Genomic DNA, 25,117 nt, shown 5'->3' with positions numbered 1-25,117 from the left:
ATACGAACACGAACACGAACACGAACACGAACACGAACACGTAACAGTTTGAACACACTAGCTGTATCTTTATCAGACTTCCACTGCTGATGAAGACACAGGTATTGTGACGCGTTCGTGTTTTGTATATATTTTTATCACATAGCCCTGCATTGTGTGTTGTTGTGTTTAGTTTTACAACATGGAAACAAGGCTTGATAAAATAGATATATAAATATATATACAAGTAGTTGATATTAGTTTCTTATTAGATTTATTTGCTTTGTTGAGTAGAAGGATGCTATAAAACACGCAGTGTTTCTTTCAGAAATATGTTCCAGGGGGCACACTTAATATTCGGAGGACCACATATTATTTTCACACGGTACTATTCTATTTATTATTATATGATAGACGTATTATTTTGGCCTCCTCCTGGAGGAAGGGGACAGTGCTCTCCCAAAAACATCTCTCTGGAAGAAACACTGAAACATTCAAACTGCATTTGCTGCGTACTAACATACTCGTTTATTCAAATACTATTACAACAATAAACAGAAATGAAGGATATGGAGTGGAAAAGAAAGATAAAACAATACTTGATATATACATATATACTACATTGTTTATAGATGTTGTTATTTCGAACACTTCATATCATCTACATAGTAGCAATTTCATCCATAGGAGAAAGTCATATTTCATATTTCTCGTATGAGACATAATTTACATACTTAAACTTTGTTACTAGAAAGTTCCTTAGTTTGTCACTATTTTTTTTATTTACTTTTTATAGATTTTCTATTATAAAATTGCAAATAGTGTTACAAATATAAATGTTTTGTCTTTTCCTTTTTTATTCATAGGGTGACGTTCAATTTTTACAAATTGGAACATCTCCGGACAAAGCTTACGATCTATGTTCACGTTTAGTCCCGAACTGCGATTCGTTAATAAACAAGGAGTCTGACGAAGAGCTTCAAGATGTAATAAAAGTAAATGGAGGAACGTATTCTATCAATGGAAACGTAGAGCCTCTGGTAGTTACACAAGTATATGGCGGAAATGGATCTTTGGTAAGTCAGAATATAAATACTTGGTATTTCTCTTTGATAAAAGACAGAAAGTATTTCAAAAGAATGACATATAAACTTTTCTTTAGAATTTACATTTTTGTCAATGCCAAAATTATGTAAAACGTGAATCTATAATGTAACGTGGGATACAAATCAAATGTATTTCCATTGAGAATCGAAACGGGATCCTTCTTATCGAAAGTGTGAACACTAACGTCTAGCCAGAAAGATCTGCTATTAAAGCGTTATCCGGTATAGTAAAGTTTGAAGCGAGTTGAAGCATACGTAACATGCCAGAGTAAAAGCTTGTGGAGAGTTGCTTTTGACAAGCCTGCTATCTTTATAGCTTCTCGTGAGAACAGCGAGGTCAAGCAGTACCAAGTTTGGTCAGAGCCAAACTGGATATGACTGTTCGCATTCACAAGATAGTGCTGACATTACGGCATTCCCCCAACGTTATGAGGACAATTTGGAAGCTACTTGCAAGAAAGAAGCAGCAAACTCCAGTTTAGAAAATCACCATTACCGGCGAATGTAGCCAATATGCTGACCACGCATCACTCCAAAGACAAGTGCCACAAACCGACTGGGTACCCTTGCCCTATAAGGGCTGTTACAACAGGTGTTCAGCTTAGTTTACTTTTAAGCCTAGTATCTTAACTTATTCTGTATGGAGTATCCTAGTTCCCCCCAAAAATGAAATTGTAAACTTATAGTATAAGTCTCTGTAAGACTGCCACAACGAGTTTTCTGCTTGCTTTATGAAAGCTTTCAAGATATTTACTAGTAGGACAAACTCTTTGATAAAATCAAAGATGCATATGCAGCACTCGTGGCTCTAGAGGAGAGGAGTACGATAGTACGTCCATTCCTTCTGTTATTTGAGGCATATTTCGGATTTCATTGATAGAGATTCAAATCACATGGGTTTCATAGGCTTCTTTTGTAAACTCAACTGCTAACCGTCATAACTTTAACATGCACTAACATTTCAGTACAAATAGAGGAAAATTAATAAACTTTACGGCACCGGCACCACAAGAGAATGGTAGATTTCTTCTGCTGAGAGTGTAAAGAGGATGGTAATATTTAGGAAAGATCAGAAATATACCATTCATCAAGCATTAATTTACTTGATCACTAGCCCACTATCAACTTTTGGAGACATATTGAAATATATATATATATATATATATATATATATTGTATGTAATAACTCGTATCGTATATTACGATTTAATGTAAGAAATACAAAATAAATTAACAATATCGAGGCCTTAATGGTTCCGTTAGAGGGATCCTTTTCGTTAGTGCTGCATGTACAAATTACAACTGAAAAAAGTTCTTTTGTTGAATAAATTTATTCTTCTTAACTCTTATTAAATTTATAAAAAAAAGTCATATAAGGTACAGATACTAGATATAAAATTACAATAAAAATAGTACATATAATATATTATCTACTAGAAGAGTAATCCATACGCAAATTTAATTATATAAAATATCAATGGATCAACGGAAAATAAGGAAATTCGAAAATTATTGAAATTCAATGTGAACATAAATAGATTAAACACTTACGCAAAAATTGATTTGCTTTCGCACTCGTTTGCTTTTGTAGTCGCTTTATTTAGTAAAAGTATTGTAATATATATAAGAGACGATGTGAAACAGTGTAATCGATTTTTATTCTGTATAAGTATACGCAGGCACAGCACTGTTTTGCTCATCACATTTTTGTTTACGAATCTTAAAACCACCAGTGTATATGCAAGCCCAATATCAAGATTAACTTATCCTTGCCACGTAACTTATCCTTGCCACGTAAGAAAATAATATGCAAATTTGCCATAAGCATTCGTGTTATGTGGACTGTCATTAGATGCTATTCAAATTGTTCGGTTATTTTACCTTTTTCTGAGAGGAAACTGCTGTGTCCAGTTTTGACAGTAAATGTTTCAACTAATATTACAATCTTTTTTGCATAATAAATGTCTCTGTTCAAAATTATACTACATTTTTGTCTCAAAGTATATAATATACATGTGTCTCAAAATATAATATATATATTTGTCTCAAACTATATTATATATTGTCTGAAGATGAAATCATGTCTGAATTAGAGTTTATGTGTGCTCGTCTTGCCTTTCTACATACTCTTATCAATATCCTTGTGTAATGTTCTTTATGATGTTCTTACCTTATAATGTTTCTTAATGTTTGAAACACAACCCTTTTAGGAATATCAAGGGTTAAACATCCGAAATAGGTATGATTTCATCTCAAACATAAACTTGTTTTTAACATTGGGTCGCGGTGGCTCAATGGTAGAGCGTTCACTTCTAGTGCATGGGGTCCCTGGTTCGATCCCAGCTCGCGCCAAGTGAGCTTTGTGGTGGACAAACGCCGTGCGCGTGGGTTTCCGCGGGTTCTCCCGTTTCCTCCCACTTTCTTCATTCCACCATTTCATTCATTTCTCATCATCGCCGTCTCCTTTAGCCTAGCCGGCATAACTGTGAGACGGAAGACTCAAAGATTTCATTTCATTTTTATTTTTAACATTGTGTTTGCTTTTGTATTTCCTACTTGGTATGTAAATTTCTCCAGGTTTTGTCAAACAACATGCACGTTACTTTATACATCAATAATAGTTTCACTTAGTAGAGAGAAACTGACACATAGAATCTTTATAGCAAGCCAAAGCACTTACACCCCAAAAAATTTAGATTTGTGTTATGATAGAATTACACCTCGTGCTAAGTGATGCGTTTGAGCAATAGGGTTGATCTCATTATAGTATGACCTTCGCAACAATGCACTTGTTATCTTTTGTCGACAGTGTAGGTTCAGGTTTTTTGTGGTGTAATCAGTTTACTATGTTCCAAGAAATTTTCCATTCAAATGCTGCGTCATGTTACGTGTTGCAAACTGAATAAGTACATAACAGAACAACTTGTAAAAATGTTTCAGTTGTGGTGGAAACATGATAAAGATATGTACAACCAAAATGTAGAAGGGTTTCCTTATCAAGTTTTCTCATGCATCTTTACCAACATGACAACAGCTGTGAAAACTGAACCAGAAATTTGAAGCAACGGGGAGCATTGCAAACACACCGAATTCTGGACAGCCAAAAAATGTATATGCTATAATATTGTTGATCATTGCATACAATATCTTGACAGTTGAATAATACTAATGAACCTGGTGCTTTATTTATGGGTCTTCAATGTAATTGACTTTGAAATTAAACTTGACTTTTGTGTATTGGTAAATTTCTTTACCTTATAGTACAAATTTACTATATAAATGAATACAGAAATTACTTGCATGATAGATTTGATCACAAATACACTGACGGTAACAAGTAGAGATAGGAACTTTTGACTTCGAACAGGATTTATAGCGAGTGAAGAAGAACTAAAAAACGATATTAGAGAGATAGGTTTAGCTGTCACTTTCCACAAGTTTGAGTGTTATTATTTTACCAAACGTTATTCTGAATATATAAATTATGTAAGAAAATTTGTAGTTACCCCCGCTATACTCTGTTAGAACGGTTAAATAATTTTTCTAACTTATTTACCTGCATATTAAAACTTGCATTGGTAACTAGATGGAGTTGCAAAACATAAAAATGTAGTGTTTGGTCTTGGAAACATTATAAGAAAATGTTCACGACATATAAAATATCACACAGTTTTTTGTTCATATTATCATCAAATTCATATCTTCGTACCAACCCAACAGATGATAATTAAAATGTTCACGTAATCATAAATTTTTCGTACATATTGTTCCACCTTTTACGCTATTAGCTAATTTTATGGTATTAAAGCTTGATGGTAGATGGTATATAGCCATTCTGGCATTATATTGGACGTATTGATAAACGATTCACTGAAATCAGTCCATAAGTTTCAAGATGTTAAGATCAATCATACATACATATAAATATATTTAACCAGCTACAGTTTATGTATAATAAAATATACAAATATCACTATTTTTGAATACTTTAATATAACTAACTAATATAATTAGATGTTACACTTGTAGATCACTAGTAATATGTCATTGATTAATAAGATAAAATCCGGTAACCATTAAACTTCAGAATCTTAGCAGTGCTTAGATTTAACACTATTTTTAATTTTAGAGGGTAATTTGTTACATAACATAATTTGAAAATATGGTTTTAAATACTTTTACACTTCTTTCTTCTTCAGATTTTAGAAGAAGGTTCTGGAGAGCTATCTCCAAGTACGGGAGGAAGTACTTACTATTATACGATACGAGGACCACCAGGACCAAGGGGTTATATGGGACCTCCAGGTCCACCTGGACCTGTTGGACCTAAAGGAGAACCTGGACGAGATGGACTTGCGGGAATGAACGGCATCCCAGGTCCTCCTGGACATGTGTTCATGATTCCAGTATGTACTGCTCTTCTACTTTTTAAAAATAGATTATTTACATGTATACAAAATTTATATTTTTGTATCTTTTAGTTAAGTTAATGTAAGTTGTCACTTCATGTTTGACGACACTTTTTAAACTTAAATTTTCCAAAGTATGCAAATTAAGTGGCCAAAAATTGCTATAATATATGAACAAACTGTATCATGTTAACTTGGCTGCAAATCTGTCAAAATGTATCATTTAGAAAATAATTTTATTAGTAGTTAGATAAAGAGAATCAGGGATGGACGCCGCGTAGTTTTCATACATTTTCTCGGTAGTCAGTCATTCAACGATAAATAAGTAAATAATTTTTCGAAATTCAGTTCAAATATTAACGGGTTTTCGAGTTTAAGTATTAAATGAAACTAGTGGAATACAGCTTAAGTTATTATTTTAAAAAAGATGCATTATATTAAATACAAAGACAAGTAGCTTGAATTATAATGGAAAAATATAATTTTATTAATAGTTAGCTAAGAAGAATTTATAATGCGAAGGATAAGAGCGCATAATTTTGATGAGTTTTCTTATTAGTTATTCAAGCAACTGTAATAAATAAGTAATATAATCTTTCTACATTTAGCTAAACTACTGACGTGCTTTGATATTCTTATGTGCTATTGCAAACTAAATTTGGGACAAGAGATTAGATTTATTAGAATTAAGAAAATAATATGGTAAATATTTGATAAAACAAGATATAGTGTTAATACAGGTATCTCCGACATACCGCAGTTAACAAATAAATCTCAAAATTTACAACTAGTAACACGTGTCAACATATTTGCGTCTTTGACATCCATTGCAGTATGCAACTACATACATAATGAATATTTTTCTGTGTAAATGAATACATATAAAAGAGTCTTTATATATAACCTGTATATATCCGAGTAAATGATACTGCATGATGTTTCCTTTATAAAATAATACTGTGTAAACAATATACATACGTCATGAATAATAATAATAATAATAATAATAATAATAATAATAATAATAATAATAATAATAATAATAATAATAATAATAATAGATATTGCAGCTTTTTATGAAGTTACACTTAAACAATTTACAAATTGACTTACGTAAAATTCAAGTTACGTAAAGGTTTATGGAGTGCATGACTTAGGTAAGTCAGGATTACTGTACTTGTTTCAACAATGTCCTAATGTTATTACGTATATTAATTTAAAACCTCAGTCAATTATTAACAATCAAATCAGAATTTTGCACATCATAAAATATAATAATGTTGCATAATTTTATCAGACATTTGTGAGAATAATTTTGAGCACCTCTTTTGCTCTTTCTACATTCCTATAATTTTCATCTAGATGTAACAGTGATTTAAATTACTTGGCTTTTGTTATTTCCTCTTTGTTAGGAAGTAATATACAGATTCAGGTAACAAACGTTTTGATTCTCCATTCTGTATGTGGAACAGATGCTGAATCTAGATAACAAAATCTTGTTAAAATACTGAGGTTTCTTAAAAGTAAATAAATAAATAACGATAAAAATTTGTAATTTTTCAATTGCAGCTACTTAGCTGTTTGTGATCAATATTAATCCTTCACAACTGTTACGTTGATTTATATCGTGATATCGGACAGATTTATCTTAATTTAATTAGAATACTATCATCATTATACAGTATTATTTACTGTGTTTTATAGGTAAAAATAAACATATTCATTTATAGGTCTATTAATTTAGTTTTCAAATAACATGTACAAATTTTCTGTACATAAAACATTCATAGGAAAAAGAATAAGATGTTATTATATTTTCACAGAATATAAAATTGTTTTCGTTCGTACAATCCTACAATATTTGTAATTATTTGAAAAGAAAAGTCATTATTATTTTTGCGTCTGTGTCTATGTTTTGAGCATTGTACCTATTAATCATACACTCTAACCATAGAAACAAAACACATCTTTTCTATACTGCAGTAAGTACATCGTATACTACTGTACGCATATGAGGAAGGTCTATGTATTAGTTATGTAACAGCGATTTTAAAGCAGTATCACATCGCAATTTGCTATACAAAATTATATAAACGCGATGCAAACAAAAAATCGTGTCACAATTTACGATACATCTATGATCTAACTTACAGAGTTCTGTAAAAGTATTTATCACTGTCTTCGCTTCATGACAAAACGATGATTTTCTTTAAATTACAAATACAGTTTAAGTTCAGTGATAAATATCCCTTGAAAACTAGGCGATTTCCTTTAGATGACTCAGGTTTTCAATAACAAACCAACTCACTCGGGCGCATATGCTATACTACTGGAGACTGATCGTAGATTAGGCGATAAAGAGACCATGTGCTCTTCGATATTTTTTTCGTCTGGAAATAAAGTTTCTTAATGGGCTTTCGAGATTCAAAACCCAAGCTTAGTTTCCCTAAGCTAAGTAGATCACTAGCAACAACACGGTATTTTACCAGTACTCCCTTTTCTGTCCTATCTTTTCATAGATGTTTCACATCATTGGCCCGAAAGTATTCTTTGTTATGTCCCCTTTGTTTTCTAAGATGGAAAAAGAAATGTTCAGTTTAGAACGGTTACGAAAGCAGGAAAATGCACTAAATTTAATACCATTTGGCCACAATATGAATTAGGAAATAATCATATCTGTGAAATTAAGTTGTTTCATTTTTGTCATAAAACTGAAAGTTCATTTCGTGGATTGCGCAATGTCAATTTCCCGTTCCTAGACGGCATTATGGACTCAGCATTTAATAAAAAGCTCCATAGAACACATTCAAAACCAGATATCAGCTTAGACAATCTGTAGATCATCTATAAAAGTTAGTACTACATTTTAAAATTTAATTGTCATTAATTACTATTAATTTTACTTTTCATTATCGTCCGTGCTTCTGATATACAAAAGTCTTCTACTTTCAGTATTTCATGCTTATGTAATACACTAAGTAAATTATTATTATTATTTGTTTCGCAAATTGATAGAGTAAAAGCAAAATCTTATATATATATATAAAAAAAACTGTTACTTACCTAATTCAAAAGTTAGAATTTTGATACATGATTACACGATTATTTTCCAGGTTAGATTAGATGCTTAGCGAAGAGGTAGGGCTCGAAAAATCCCGGGCGCCAAATCGTCATGCCATCTTGAAATACGAATCTGGCAACTAACTAAATTAAGACAAAACGTGTAGGCTTATGGATCAGATTTGATTTGCACTATTGTGGGGCTTGGTTTTCAGAAGTGGTGCTTAGGTCAGAAGAAAATTTTTCGAACACTGCTAAAAGCTTAATTAAATTTAATCAGACTGAACGGCTGTTTCATGATTTGGAGTGTTGATAAGAGCCCATGTCAGTACTAAAGGATTAATACTTTCTTAAGCAAAATACACAGGACTTCTCACATGAATTTTTAACTCTTTAGTACTTGCAAGATTCAATTGTGAATACCAAAGTGGTAAAACTTAACTTTGCGAGCTGATCAAATTTCACTGAGTAAATTTTTATTGCATAACTTTTCTTTACTTCTTTTGATATTTAGTTACTAATTTAGAAATAATATAACTTAATACTAGTGTAATAAGTTAATTTACACATACATTCTCATAGAGTGTTTACAACTTTCTACAGCAGCGGTAGTTAGTTGATTAGATTGGAATTGAGTGTCTTTTTCAACACCGAGGCTAAATCGGACATGAACCTACAGCTTAACATGGGATCTGAGCCATAAGCACTTTTGCCGAGAATCGAATTCAGGCACTAGTACTAGTGTTATGGAAATCGCATCAGTAGTGCAGGATTAAATGTTTAAGTTATTCTCGAACTGACTAGTCACTTTCATTGTAGATTTAAAAATAATTATGTATTGTTGTCATGTTTAGATAGAAATATTTGAATATACAATGCTATGGTTACTGCCAGTTAAGAATAGTTGATTGATATAAATTAATTTCTAATTCGATTAAATTTGTAATTATTACTGATAATAAGTGAAATAAAAATTTAATAGTATAGTGAAAAAACAAAATTTATTTTGGTCTGTTTTCGCCGTAGATTAATGCTCAAGGAAATGAGAAGGGTCCTGATGCACAAGCGGAGCAGTTCAGACAAATGTTATCACAACACATGGTAAGTAGTGTTTTGGCTAAATGGTTAATTGCAATACAGTTGGATAATGAATTTTTTTCTAGCTTATTTGTTTTCTTACTAGATTTATTTACAAAAAGAAGGAAAGAGGAAATTACCTTGATTATTAAGGAAATCGAATTAATACATAAGAATAAACTTGTATCGTGCAAATTATTTAAGGGTATGAATTGACGCACGTTTAGAATAATTTGCCTACGAAAATTTTTCATTTATTGTGTCTAATATTTAATGTACTATTAACTGTAGTGTTTCGGTGTATCTTGACAGCTTCCTCGGCATGACGGAAACTCACTGGCAACCCATCTCATGTTTCAGAATTACTCTTGTACTATTTTGTTAATATGAAGACGTAAATTCTCTCGCACTATATTCTTTTTGACTTGGAATTGTTTATTGTTGTGAGAAGCTTTTACAGGGACCAACTGTACATCAAAACCGCGACCAAATACTGATGGAAATTCAACAATTCTACAGCAAGTCATATTCAAGTAATGAACCGAAAGTAAAAGAAACATAATTCCTCTGAACTACAAGAAAAGGTTGCATTTTACGAAGAACACGAAACGAAAACTCCAGGAAAGGATGGAGTTAAATTAGAATACTAAAGGAAACTGATACATATAAACCTAGCACAGCTTTAAACATGTACGAAGAATTTGGGTTCCTGAAAGGTGGATGAAAGGTGGAGAAGTGCCATGATTATATGTTGCATAGTGAAGAACGCAAAGGAGATCTATACAATTAAAGGTTTACAAATCTTTCTGAAATTTATCTAGTGTTTACGAAAATACTGAAGCTCCGATTAGAAAAACAACTAGACCTTGCTCGGACAAGAGAACAGACTGAATTAAGGAGTGGTTCTAATACATTAGATCGTATTCAGTTCATGAAGAAACTAATAGAAAGTTCAAAGGTTATAAATTACCTTTATGTGCTATGTTCGTTGACTATAAAAATACTTTGGAGTCAATGAAGATCTCAGTTGTTATTTTATTCCTCAAATCAAGCAACGTCAAAGGAGTGTTTATGAATGTTATAGGTAACATTTATAAATAAGCTGGTGTGAATATCTAATTGTTTGGTTATAGAAACATTGAAAGACGTACGACACTTTTATATTATTAGCCTCGAGCTATTTACAAACGTACTTGAATATGTGTTTCATCTCTCAACTAAGAGAAAAAATGGACAACATCTAACCTGTCTTCGTTTCGCTGATAACACCATTTTGTTCGCAAACAAGAACACGGAACTGCAAGATATGATAAATGAGTATGGAAGTCGAGTTGAAAATGAACATGGAGGAAACAAAAGCAATGTTCAACAACTTTGAAAGGAAATTAAGAATTGAAGTTGAAAATACGGAACTAGAAGTAAATATCAATGTATATCCAGAATAAATGACAACATTAGAGAAGAAATTGACAGACTTGTTAAGTTGGGACGGAATATAAAAATGAAATGAATCTTTCTGTTTTATGTCCCACGATATATTGTCTAGGCTAAAGGAAAGAGTGATGATGAGAAATGAAAGCAATGGTGGAATAAGGAAAGTGGGAGGAAACGGAAGAATCCAGGGAAAACCCACGGCCACGGTGTTTGTTCATCACAAAAGTACACTTGGCGCGAGCTGGGATCGAACCAGGGACCTCATGCACCAAGGTGAACTATCTATCACTGAGCCACCATACCTTCTGGGCTTGAATACATTCGGACGAATAGCTTGGTGTTGGAGACAAAATGACAAGTGTCTAATGGATTAAAACTTCACAATATATTCTGCCTGTTTTGACATATAGATAGGAGTTGAGGGCAGAAAGAAAATCACATGCACCGTCCACAGACTGTACTGTGAATAGAGATATGCTAAAAATTACTCGGAAAGATAGCAAAAGAATACCACATATAAAAAAAAGAAAAGAAAGAAAAAAATGACACAAGTTATGAATGTTATTGTGAAAATAAATACATTGAATGACAGAGGTAGGACATTTTGTATTACGCGAACAGATGATAATTAATAGACAAAAGAACTCTTAAGTAGATACTGAAAAACAAGAAGATACATCCTCAAACATGGTTATGTTTCGGAATCACGGAGCATTGAGTAACGTAGAAAAAATTGTTCCAGTAAACTGGTAATGGAAAACAGTTTGAGGGATCTTTAACTTGTAGGGATTGACAGTGTTTGATTGTGATAACGATAATGATATAAAATACAAATAATGTATATTACGCAAATTACTATATAAATAATATCTTCATATATACTAATAGTGATAAGTTATATCATGTCAATATCATACCTAGTGCTACATATAATCTTATGATTATCAAAATAAGGGGAACGCCTCTAGTTTGAAAAACACATAAAATGTTTGAAGCGGTAACACTGAAGATGCGTGTTTAGTGCCTGGCCTTTGTCAATGGTATGCTAGGTGATAGCCAGTAGTGCATCAAGCAAGGTAGAAAGGACGCGTGTATTGAAGCTAGGAGACAATGGTAATACGAAATAGATCTCTCTGAATTTCAAAGAAACCAAATTATGGATGCGCGGTTAGTAGGCGCGAGAATATCCAAGGTAATCAGTGTGTTTGTTGTGTCGAGAGTTGTGTCGAGAGGGACTGTATCTAAGGTGGTGATGGCCTACATAACTTACGGCAAAATAACATTGGCGAAGAATAATAGTGAAAGGAAAACAAGCCTAGGTACTGAGATTGCCCAGTATTAAAGAGGAATATCACCAAGGACCATAGAGCGAATGTGGAAAATGTGATTGTGAATTTTAATTAGCACCTGAAACAGCCTATTGCAGCAATCTTAATCCTAGAAGAATTGCATAACCTAAATATCAGGGTTCAGGATGCAATTTCCAAATCGCTGATTATCGCCGAAAACAATTCATCACGAAGGAAAATAGTGTCAAGTAAATGCAAAATGGACTACTGATGATTGGCAAAGTCTAACACGGTCCAGTGAGTCTGATGATTGGCAAAGCCTAACACGGTCCAGTGAGTCCGATGATTGGCAAAGCCTAACACGGTCCAGTGAGTCCGATGATTGGCAAAGCCTAACACGGTCCAGTGAGTCCGATGATTGGCAAAGCCTAACACGGTCCAGTGAGTCCTTTCTCGACTTATTTTCAAACATAGGCCGCGTTTACATATGGCGGATGCAAAGAAGGTTATGCTTCGGACAGTCTTCTTTCTACCATGAAACAAAGCGCCGACACTACCGTCCTGTTAACCTTAATTTCGTGGTATTCTGTGAGCCGTGTAATTACGCTTACAGGACACATTCCTACCAGTGATTATGTGAAGATTTTAGGTGGCCACTTGCATAATATCTGGTCTAGATATTTCAGGCCAATGACGCAGTTTTCAAAGAGACAATGCACCAGTTCACACTACTGAGCTATTGACGCTTGGTTCCATAAATATCGGGATGAATTACACCTCCCCTGGCCCATCAAATCGCCAGACCTCAACATTATTAAATAGCTGTTGCCAGTTCTGGAGCTGAAACTCCAGAACAGATTCCTCCTCCTATCTGGCCGACAGAACTGAGTGCTACACTGCAAGAAGAATGATCCAATATTCTTCTGGAAACAACTCATGACTAATATATCCCTCGAGCTACACAACGATTCAGAGCTATTCTGTAAACTAACTGTGATCTTACTTCGTGTTAATTATGTAAATTATGTTTTCTTTAAGTGTTTCCATTATTTTGATAACTATCTGTGCGTAAATATGTATATGTAGAAGTTAATCATTAAATGTACAATGCGAATGATCGTTTTCACTTTCATGTGTGACTTTTCACTGAAGACAACATTGCTTATGTCACACGACGTCAAGTTTCTGTTTCTATTATTATTATAATTATTATTATTATTTTAAATATAACATTAAAATGTTATATACAATAACCATATATTTGATCTAGTTGTCAGAAGGAACACGCGATTATATGTTTAAAAGCCTTGTGACTTCCACTTGTTTCAAATTATTTCGAGATTTGAAAGTAATTTAAATTAATAATAATAATAATAATAATAAATAATGAAATAAATAATTTTGAGGATTTAGCAACGCAATTTTTTTTTTTTTTTACATTTGTTTGTTTGTTTGTTTCTAGATGGCAATGAGAGGTAGTCAAGGGCCAGCTGGTTTGACTGGTGTTCCTGGACCAACAGGACCACCAGGTCCTGAAGGACTGAAAGGTGAACCTGGAGAACCTGGCGAGCCAGTAAGTTGACTGCTTCAGATTCATAGTGCATACTGCATTCATATAAAATAATATTTTGAAGGTATATTATTAATTGTATATATATTTTCTTTTATTATTTTGAAAACACTTAACTGCATATTTGGATATTTCTCAAAGACAAACGATTGGTTCAACAGTTTTAAAGGATATTGTGCATGAAATGGGAATAAATGTTGGAGATGTGCCTGGAAGGCGTTGACGAATTCGGTTTTTGCAGTTAACATAATTTGAGCGAGGGCAAACATGGGTCTGTCGAAGGCCAAGTAGATTTTCCCTATAAACGCAGAAGTTACACGGAAGGTGGCTGTTGTGATTCACTGTTAGCTCCATTATTTCAAGGACATAATACATGCAAGTTAACCTCATTTCGGAACGCATGTGCACTTGGATCGCTGCATCAGTCCCTGTTGCAAATTGCTCTATTACCACATATTAAAGATTAATATCATACCCCGGGTTCAGTTAATAATATTTGTTAAAAGCAGAACTAAAATAGAAGTGCCGCACGATCAATTTCCCCTCACAACTCACTACTGTCTCTCGTTCAATGATGTTACCAAAGATACATTTGGAAGTATGGATTGCGCATCATTGTGTTTTATAATAAGAACCAGTTTTGATTGAGCATTAGTGATAGTTGTTTGCATATACGATGTCGATTGAGTGAACATTACGTTAAACAGAGATACGGCAACGATACAGATAACTAATGACGGATATCTCAGTGTATAAGGAGCAATTGCATACAATGACCGTTCGCATCTAGTTTTCTTACAGAGAACATTAACTCATTAACATTTCCTCAAGAAAAAGTACGGATTTTTTTCTTTTATAAAGAAACAGTGTTTTGTTAGAAAACTAAAGGGGTATAATATTGTCTAAATATAGTGATATGTATATCATTTCATTTATACAAAAAATACAATAATATTTTACATTTTTCTGGTAAAAACCAACAATGCTCTTTCCCTCTCGGCCACGCTCAGGTGATTACACAAGACACACACATACTAATACACGAATTTGGTGGTGATGTGGCCGCAGTGGACAGAGAGAGAAGTCAGTGCAAGGACAACTACCAAGCATAAGGCACTCGAATATAACGATGTGGTTTTAAAACTATTACGTAAATAATGTTTTTAATAGGTGAAGTGTTAAAGATTTGTAAAATTTAATCAATGGACAATAACGTTACTTCATTAAGAAAGATCGTGGTTACTCATCAATGAACATAAAGAGCTAAATATTACCACTAAAATGAGCAATTCTCATCTTTATACGTTTCATTCGAGTATCGAAACTCGTCGTCTACCCTTCCCGCTCGTATATTCAACATAGGGGCGAAGATAATCTAGTAAAGAAAAAAAAAATCAATATGCAATTTATATTAATATGTAAAGTTAATAATTTTGCAACATAATTTCAATTTTCATGGAATAGAAAGTTTATAAAACTTTAGATTCAGCAGTAAAAAAGTTATTAAAAAAGATCTGATAGCAAAATTTAAATAATATTTCATATGTTTAGCACATTTTCATCTATCCAGTACTTTTTGTGTACGAACATTTTATTTCTATGTTCGTACAAAATACTATTTACATGCGCATGTCAGTATAAGATCTTGCTGCTTGATGTTGTGGGCATCCAAGGTAAGGAGTGACTTAAATGTGTTTCCAGTTCGATGCCATGTGTGAGTACTGATACCGTTATTCATAAGTTATTTTGCTGGGCTAGCTAACATGTGAACACTAGCCAGATACTTCGAAATCCTATGCTTACAACATATATACACATTTGTGACCTGCTAGAAGAAACATAATCGAGAAACGAACCCAGGTTTACTAGGTCTAAGTATCTGTAAGAGTGGGACTATAGAGACAAAGCTTGTATGTTCACTTCAGGATCACCTATAAGACAATTTGTATTACTGTCTAAATCACTCAGTGCTAGTCACGTCCTAGATATAAAATTGTGTGTTACGGAGCTGTGTTCGGGACTGAAGAACGGATTCGAACTCCGATGCACCCTCAAATGCACAATTATTGACCTATTCGTCCCCATTGAGCATATGTGAGTTCCCGATTGGTTGACGTAAGGTCCAATCTGCAATCCCAACGGGAAACGTTTACCAACTGTCACCAAACAAAGTGAGCATGAAGCGATTTTCCCAGGACGATACCTGATACTTTTATGACAGTCTTTATGCGAAAACGCAAGCGTGTATCGAAGCTGAAGGAATGTACTAGTGTTTTCCACATATCTTGAACGTTCTGGCATGTGGACAGGACCACGTGTGAATGATGTGTATAAAGTTTCATTCAGTACCAAGTGTGTGCATAAAGTTTCATTCAAGACCAAATGTGTGCATAAAGTTTCATTCATGAGACCATTTTATTTGGGTGTTTATATTTTGCTTTCTACCTATGTGAAAATTAATGTATTTTCAAGTGTAGAAATCGTCTTGATTAATATGTTTATGCTAAGAATGTTGTTATTATATTGCTACTTTAAAATCGTGCTTCAAGGTCACCGGTATATAGTTTCACTACACAATATGTCTTTCCTTATCTTCTTTGCTTAATTTATTCACTGGAAAAAACGACATGTTGTGAATGTAGTCGGCGTTATATTTTATTGCGTGTTTAACGTGCTTGAATAAACTAATTTGTAAAGTTGGCAGGTCATTTGTATCTCATTTCACCTGATATTAAAATTACTGTGATTAATTTCTAGAAAAATAATAATTAGTAGAAAAGTTGGTTGACCATATCACTTAATTATTTCCAGAACAGAAAATGCATTTTTCTTTATACTGTACAATTTATAAATAACTTGTTGCTAGCAGATTTAATCATGGATATTGATGATGCAAAGTTATCGTTGTAATAGTTTCATCTTTTCTAAATTGAAAAATGAACCTAGTTAATAAACCTTTTTTACAGCAGTATCAAAATTTTACAGCACTTACTGAACACTATTATGTAAATTAATATCTTAAATAATATATATTTTTGAGTTGCTCATGACTGTTTGCCAACACGTCACTGCAGTTAATAATGTCAAAATTGACTTGAAATAACAGCATTCAACACTAATAAATTTCTGCTGAAACTCTAGTTGAGCAGGGAAACATAATTATATTTACTAAGACCTTTCATGACCGAATGGCTAAGGTGCATGGGGTCTCTAAAACACAGATATTGAAATAGAAAAATCCTTGTTTTACTTTTGTAGGGCCCTCGAGGATTGAGAGGTATGATGGGTTTGCCTGGACGTGAAGGACGCAGAGGTAGGCCAGGAAGGGATGGAGAAAGAGGGTTGACAGGTCCTCCAGGAACAAAAGGTGAACAAGGACTTCCGGGACTTCCAGGTGAGAAAATGTATTTATAAAAAGTAAAGCTGTAGATCAATCCTACTTTTAAATTTGGATAATTTAAGCAATGAAAATATATGTATAAGCTATACAGGTTTTGTTTACTAACGGTAGCTATAGGATATATATTGAATACTTACATATAAAAAGGATTTTTTATCTTTAAAAATAATCTTTTCCATACGTTCAGTTGCTTTGACAACAACATGGTAACAACATGGTGTACCAGAAGTAGTGACTCACCTTTTGAATGATCAGTACATTTTTATTATAAACAAGTGTGGCATGAAACAAAATTGTAGGTACAGAAGAATGATATAAAATTCAAGTGCTTTACAGTATTAATCCCTATTCTCCATTTGGAGGTCCACCTGGCGGCATCAATGCATGCCTGCATCTGGAGACGCACATTTCTGCACACATCTCGGCACATGTGACCGGGAATGTTGTTGAATTCCTCGGTGATTCACTCGAGCGATCATTTTCAATCACCACAATTGGATTTTCAGGACGCCAGGACACACAGTTGTGACAGTTTACTGACCCTGACACATGGAACTTTGCCTCGTCTATTCAAACTCTGTGGTTCTCGAAATAGGGATTTTTCTCCACCGTCCGCAGGTACCACACAGCAAACTCGATACAGCGATCGGGATCGTCCTTATTGAGTGTGTGCAGCAGGCGGCGATGATAGGGGCGCAGTTTCAGATCCTTGAGAACGCTGGCAACCGATAGCTTTGGGATATTCAGGGTGCGGGACAAAAAATGAGTCACTACTTCTGGGAGAGTCGGTATATCAATGTTCTACTCCGCTATTAGGCTGGTAATTTGTAAATGAGTCCCTCTCTTACTGTGTAGTCCAATTTGTTTCTGGGGGAAAATAAATAAAATACAATCTTTACTTAAAAATTGTGTAAATGTGGCCTTCTTGGAATAATACGTTCGTTATAAGGTAGACAGTTATTTCACTTTTTTTGAAGGATGAATAGTATTTTTCAAATATTACTAATATAGTAGGTGCATTTGTCTTTCTGTTAAGACATAAACGATGAATGTTGTATGTTGCAATATATGTAAACCGTATGCGGAAGTTTTTCTCTTACCGGATACAAAGTAAGATCTTTTTATCTTAATTATTTTCCTTTGGATAAAATCAATTAAAGAAAAAGAATAATATATAATCGTTTAATCATAGGTTAAATCAAGCGATTTAAATGGTTTATTGAATCCAGTGAGTGTTTATGGAAAAAATGTTTTATATATATATATATACTGGTAGAATATTTTAGTTACATATTTACTGCTTTAATTCAGGACAACAGATGTCGGAATGATCTTGAAATCACGTTTCTTTGAACAATACCTCATTATGTGGACAATTTAAGGATAATTTTCTTAGATTTATTCATTATACACTTTGCAAGATGTTTTAATTTGTTGTATCATGTTCTATTCCATTTTTCTCATTTTAAAACTGCAGTAATATCCATTCATTAAATTATGAAACCTGTTTATTTTTTTCTGGATGTTCCAAGGCTTAACCATTCTCTATATATTCTTTACATATTCTCTATTGATTGACTAATAGAAATTAAAAATTAAACATGGATAAAATGCGACTGTTCCTAGTTATAGGATATTATCTGAACTTTAAAGTGCAAAACAATCGCATGTAAAGTGAGGAGTTGGGGTGGAGCAGAAGACATGTGAAGAGTTCTGTTTTAATTGACTTATAATACAAGTTTAATACTAAATATGGCATTAGCACATATAAAGAGTTTAAACATTTCATTGATATAATCGTGTCAACAGGACTACCTGGCGAAAAGGGTGACCGAGGTTTACCGGGAAATGCAGGGGAGCCAGGATTAGCGGGCCATGATGGAATGCAAGGAGATGAAGGTCCACCAGGTTTACCAGGTCTTCCAGGAGAACTTGTAAGTAATTTAAACGAATATTGGATAGAATATATAAATGTCATAAGATAACTATTAGCCTATCACATATTCTTTCTTTCATATTGTGATGAATTAGTCAGAATAATCTAGGTAGTTAAATTTGCATTCTTTTGAGCATTCTGTTGTGAAAGTAATTCTGTGAGGTTTTTCGGTTATCAGAGCTATTAATTTGCTAGTGTTATACTAAGACAGATACACCAGTAACCTGATTCAGTCTAAGTTGAATTAAAATTGAACATTTTTATTTACATGTTTTCAATTGAAGCGTTCAGTCGAGCAAAGAGACAAATACCAACTTGGCAAAACTTGAATTTTCAAATGGGCCGCAGTGGCTCAGTGGGATAGCCGGTGGGTGTAGCCGAGCGGTCTGAGGCGTTAGGCTGATGGTCGTGCGGTGAAGCCCATTGGGGGTTCGAGTCCCTCTGAAGAGCAAGGGTGGAATTTTAAATGTCCTCGATGTTTCTGTGTTCGTGTCCCTGTCGTGTCTAGTAGTCCTGAAAAGTGGTTGAAGTTGAAAATAAGTCAGGAAGTTAAAAAAAAAGTGGTAGATCGTTCCCCTCTGGTGCTTGGGGTCCCGGGTTCGATCCCAGCCCCCGCCAAGTGAACCTTGTGGTGGACAAACACCGTGTGCGTGTGTTTTCTCGGGGTTCTCCCGTTTCATCCCACTTTTTTCATTCCATCATTTCTTTCATTACTCATCATCACCGTCTCCTTTAGCCTAACCGGGATAAACGTGGGACGTAAAACTCAAAGATTTCATTTCATTTCATTGAATTTTCAGTGGAATGTCATGATTTACGAGTTCTCTGTCATGTCACAATGTCTTTTTCAACAAAATACTTCTAGATAGCGTTGGAGATTCGATTTAGTTGAACGAGACATGATTTTCGCTAATGGAAAAACGGGACACATTTCAACAACACCTCAACTACGAAACCACCCTCCGCAAAGCTATATTATCATATCAATCTCCTGCGTCCGAGACGCTTGTTTCCTTTCTCTTATTTATTTTTTATTCAAGTCTTTCCTCTTCCTCTTTTTTACAATTTTTTCTTTCTTTTATCGTCTACTGATTTTTTCTAAGGATAAGTACGATGTATTTCTAAGAAAAGAAAAACATCTACATTTATGAGCTTTGATACAAACAAAATGGGCTTTTTTATAAGACAGTTTTGGTTAATAAAATATATTTTCTAAGAACAAATACAATGCTTAAAACACTTTGGTGTTTGGCAAATAATGTTAGATAAAAGTACCATTCCGTTTACTATTTAGTAAGTTGGAAAAGTTTTAAATATATTTCTCTCTCCCTGTCTCTTGTTTCATTTACTTATTTATTGTCGAAGAACTAGGGATGAAGGGGTGAAAGGGAAGGAAATTTAGAATAGGATACCATGTTGGTAAAAAAAAATACTTTCAGTAATACTTGAACTTCTATGTTTATGCAAAATTGAGTGGAACAACGAAACACTGCACACTTGGGCAGTCCGTCCTAGGAGGCTGCAGCATGAACTAGTTTTTTTTTACTTTTTAAATTGCCTCTCCAGTACAATTTTCTTCCTGCCGTTTCTTTTATTCTTCTGACGAACGCCTCCATTGCTGGCAATGGTATTGTTTACCTATATCTCACTCCTATTGACCGTTAAAAAAAGTAATTTTCTTACAAAGAAATATTTTACGTGATATTCGATTTTTGAAACCATTTTGTCGATAGACTCCAGCGAAAAGTGATGACATGGTTCAACTCTTTTTTTTTCCTAATTTATTTGCATTTAACTATCAAGTAAAATGAACTTTATCAATGAACTTTGTCAAGTTCAATTAATTCGAAAAAGTTTTTTCAGCAATTTCAAAACTGTGCTTACATTCTTCAACATCTTTTCTTGTGACGGCTTTGGTAACTGAACTGAAATAAAATGACGAATATAAACTTCACTTTGCGTAAAATAGCATAAGATAAAATTTATAAATACAGACTAACAAGCCAGGTTCATTTTTCTTTAATTAAATAGATCTCCCAATTGAATTTGATGAAAAAAAAAGGAATAAAGTAAGACTATATAAATGAAAATTTTGTAGCTCATTTTTAACTTTAAAATACTATGTCTGTTGATGTTTTTTTCATGTTCCTTAAGGTTTAGCTAAGAGAGTAAAGTCACAATTTAAATATGATAATAATAATAATTATTATCATATTAATAATAATAATAATAATAATAATAATAATAATAATAATAATAATAATAATAATAATAATAATAATAATAATAATAATATAACCTGGTAATACCTTCAAGTTACAAACAGATATAATATTACTATTTTTACTTATTTTAGGGTCCACGTGGCTTTCCAGGTTCTCGAGGGTTTCCAGGGTTACCTGGGCCTCCTGGAATACCAGGCAGTGAAGGTCCAGGAGGGCCGAAAGGAAACACAGGACCACCGGGACAACCAGGTGCTCCAGGACAACCCGGTCCGCCTGGACCAATTGGACCTCCGGGACCTCAAGGAATGCTCGGACCTCCTGGGTTAGCTGTATGTACCATCTTTTTTTTTTATCACTTGATTTTAAAATTGCTTTCGGTGTGTTGTTTATACACATGTAATTATCATGTTTCACATATTCTTATTGGACGAAGTAATTTCAATATTAAAATAGTTATAAGTATTTTACAGCTACTTTTCCCGTTCATTCTCAAGTCAGAATACCTAACTAGAGCGAAGCATCCTAACTTTATGGTTTATAAGTAAATTATTCAAATGTAGAGAAGATAGATTGGTTTTTCAAGTTCCATTAAGTCATACCAAATTAGAGTTTTCTGGAAAATATAAATGATACCTGGAGTATGAATGAAAGAATCATTGAGATTAATTAGACATACAAGTGTGGTATATACAGAGTCCTTCCACTTTCTGGCAAGGAAGATAATTTTCTGTTAGGAAATATAATAATAATACCTTAAATATTAGGAGTAAAAGATGAACTAACCTTCATTTATTATATGTCCTGGGAATATATTTTTAGTATCATTTCGGCACGTCGTGCTGAAATGAAGTGAAATATTTAAATTTAAATTGTGTTAAATATGTGTAAATTATAACTTATTAGATTGTTTATATGTATGTTCTGCTAAGTTATATACAGTGCTTACAAAAATTTCAATAACTTACTAGTGCTTCTGTGAAAAAAGAATTTAAGTTGAATAAAATGTAAAATACACCTACTTATAGAGCCGAAGCTCTTCGTTAGTGTCTAGCCGTGGAAGGCAACGGGATTGGTTGCCGAAATCATACTAGGAATCCGAGAATCCGATTAGAATTCTAAGGCACATAATAGGCAAATGTTAGTTAATCCTAACATATACTGTATACGCTAGGTTGTATCTGTGCTAAAGTATTAGCAAGAAAAGTTTAGATTATATATGCTTTCTAATTATGAGCTTTAGTCTTGGAAAATTCAGTCTTGTTGGCTCTAAAACTAAATGTTACGTTAGTATAATTTTTAAAATACTTTCCTGGTATGAGTATTTTACTTTAAGAAAAAAGTTGTTTTTAATCTATAAATACAGTACACTTATTTGACTTCATTATTATCTTACTGAGAGGTTAGAAAAGTATCAGCTCATTAACGAAAACTTGATTGTGAAACGAAATTTGTAAAAACATTGTAAAATCTTATTAAGTTATTAGTATTTTGTTTCTCTTTTATATTTTCTACGGTCTTTTCCTTTATTTTGTTTAAAATATATAGGGTCCTCAAGGCAAACCAGGACTACCAGGATTACCTGGAGCTGACGGTGTACCTGGTCATCACGGCAATCCAGGCGTACCAGGACCCAAGGGAGATACTGGTCCTCCAGGACCTCAGGTAATTACAAATTATATGGAACTTTTAATGTGCCTAGAAAAAATAAAACTAAGTGAAGAATTACTTATCCTTTGGAATTTTTGCTCAGTGCATAATTAAGAAACGAAACTTTAAAAATATAGCTTGTAATAACTGTTCATATTCAACTAGAATTTACCAGAATTCAACTAGAATAAATAAAATAAACCAGAATTCACATGAAAAACGGAAAACACATTTCGGCTGTTCTGTGTGGATGTAAGTGATACTGCAGCAGCAGCAGCATCAGTAGTAGTAGTACTAAATACATATTCAACACTTACTACAGAGTTCTGTTATTATCATCTGATCATGTTGTGTAATAAGACGAATTTTAATAAATGATTTAATCTTATTTTTTTTAGCGTATTTACTCTAAATAATTTTGGAACACCATCTATATACGATACATCATTAATAAAATAATACGTTCGAAGGTATTTTATTAAAAATGCATGCTTTCCATTAATCTACAAAGTTTGGTGATGAGGAGATAAGTAACTTACATTTAGATTATTGCTAACTATTTTTTCATTACTATTTTTGCTTGATTTATAAATCAATGCAAAATTGAATAAACTGATTATCACTGTTACCACTAATGTAAATGTAATCACTTGCAATGTTTATCACTAATGTACCGGTAATCAATTGCAATGTTTATCGCTAATTACTACAATTTACTAATTAGTTCAAATTTATACTCTTTATTGACAAATATAGTGATGTAGTCGATTTGGCCTAATGGATGCAACTTTCATTTTATAACCCATTAGTAATTGAGAAAAAATATATATTATTATTGTGCTCAAGTCTTCGTCACGGATAATCATATTAGAAGGAAAATCTGAACTGTTTCTCTGGATCATATGTCTTGATCATTATCTTAAGCTGTACAGTATTATCTTGAACCTGTAGAAATAACTGAAGAGTCTTACGTTCTAAATCCGTATGATTTGAGAGATTCACTGTTCGAACTCTTCCTCATATTATTGCCATTGTAAATGAAAATAAGAATTAAACCCCACGTTAATTTTTTTTTTTTTACTAAAGGATGTTGACTTAAATATGAAACATTATATATAACCTATGTTATCGTTCACAATATATATCAATAACATTAACAAATAATTAAATATAAAATTTTGAATGAATTAGTTACGATGAATTGTTTTTCGTTATAGGGTCCTGTTGGATTTCCTGGTCCCCGTGGAGTAAAAGGTGATGAAGGGAAACGTGGCAACGCTGGAGAAAAAGGAGATAAGGGCGATCGTGGAACAGACGGCGAGAAGGGTGATCTTGGAATGAAAGGAGAACGAGGACCAACGGGGCCTCCAGGCATTCCAGGCTTGGAAGGACCAGAGGGACCAAAGGTATGTTTTTCACATGAACAACTTCATATGCTATTTTAACAACAAATTTTGCTCTTAATTATAATAATAAAAGAATTGTCACTAGGTTAAACACAGTAGAAATTAGAAAATTTCTACTTTTCTATCATAATTGTAAAATGTAATAGTGCTATTTCGTTTACATTTATATGAGGCTCCTCTTAATAGTATTTCGGATCAAACCGTGTCCCTTTTTCGAAAGAACAAAAGTGTGTTAAAACTCAGAGTATAAAGTAAAACAATATTAAAATGAAAACGTCATCCACTAGAATTTGTTTAATTACTATATACAGGCTTATTTAAAAAATCCTGATCACCCATCTTACTTTAGAAGGTCGATATTTTGGCAACCGTACAAAGGAAGTTCTAATACTTTTGCTCTGAACATAGATCTCAATTGATCAAAGAAAATACAAATTTGTTTGATTTTATTCCAATTATATGTTAGAGTACAGGACTTTTCAAAGAGAAATGTGTAACCAGATTATTTTGAACAAGATTATACAAATAGTCTTACTCAGTGTCTACATTCCTGTATGTCTATCCTCCGTAGTTTCAAAT

At 33.2% G+C, this 25,117-nt stretch overlaps 1 protein-coding gene across 1 annotated transcript in view; it reads left to right on the top strand.

Annotated features, from left to right (window-relative positions):
• Positions 1–25,117, top strand: part of LOC145690181 (uncharacterized) — a 214,669-nt gene that overhangs the window by 129,376 nt on the left and 60,176 nt on the right. Inside the window, exons 5-13 of the mRNA XM_081764817.1 lie at positions 846–1,055; positions 5,285–5,491; positions 9,581–9,655; positions 13,817–13,927; positions 17,183–17,318; positions 19,134–19,258; positions 21,617–21,814; positions 23,031–23,147; positions 24,350–24,538. Of these exons, the coding sequence (XP_081620943.1) occupies positions 846–1,055; positions 5,285–5,491; positions 9,581–9,655; positions 13,817–13,927; positions 17,183–17,318; positions 19,134–19,258; positions 21,617–21,814; positions 23,031–23,147; positions 24,350–24,538 (1,368 nt within the window). The remainder of the gene's footprint in view (positions 1–845; positions 1,056–5,284; positions 5,492–9,580; positions 9,656–13,816; positions 13,928–17,182; positions 17,319–19,133; positions 19,259–21,616; positions 21,815–23,030; positions 23,148–24,349; positions 24,539–25,117) is intronic.

The sequence above is a fragment of the Thermobia domestica genome, chromosome 7 (assembly GCF_964235325.1).
Source record: "Thermobia domestica chromosome 7, izTheDome1.hap1.1, whole genome shotgun sequence".
Taxonomy (NCBI): domain Eukaryota; kingdom Metazoa; phylum Arthropoda; class Insecta; order Zygentoma; family Lepismatidae; genus Thermobia; species Thermobia domestica.
This window is presented reverse-complemented; position numbering and strand designations above follow the sequence as displayed.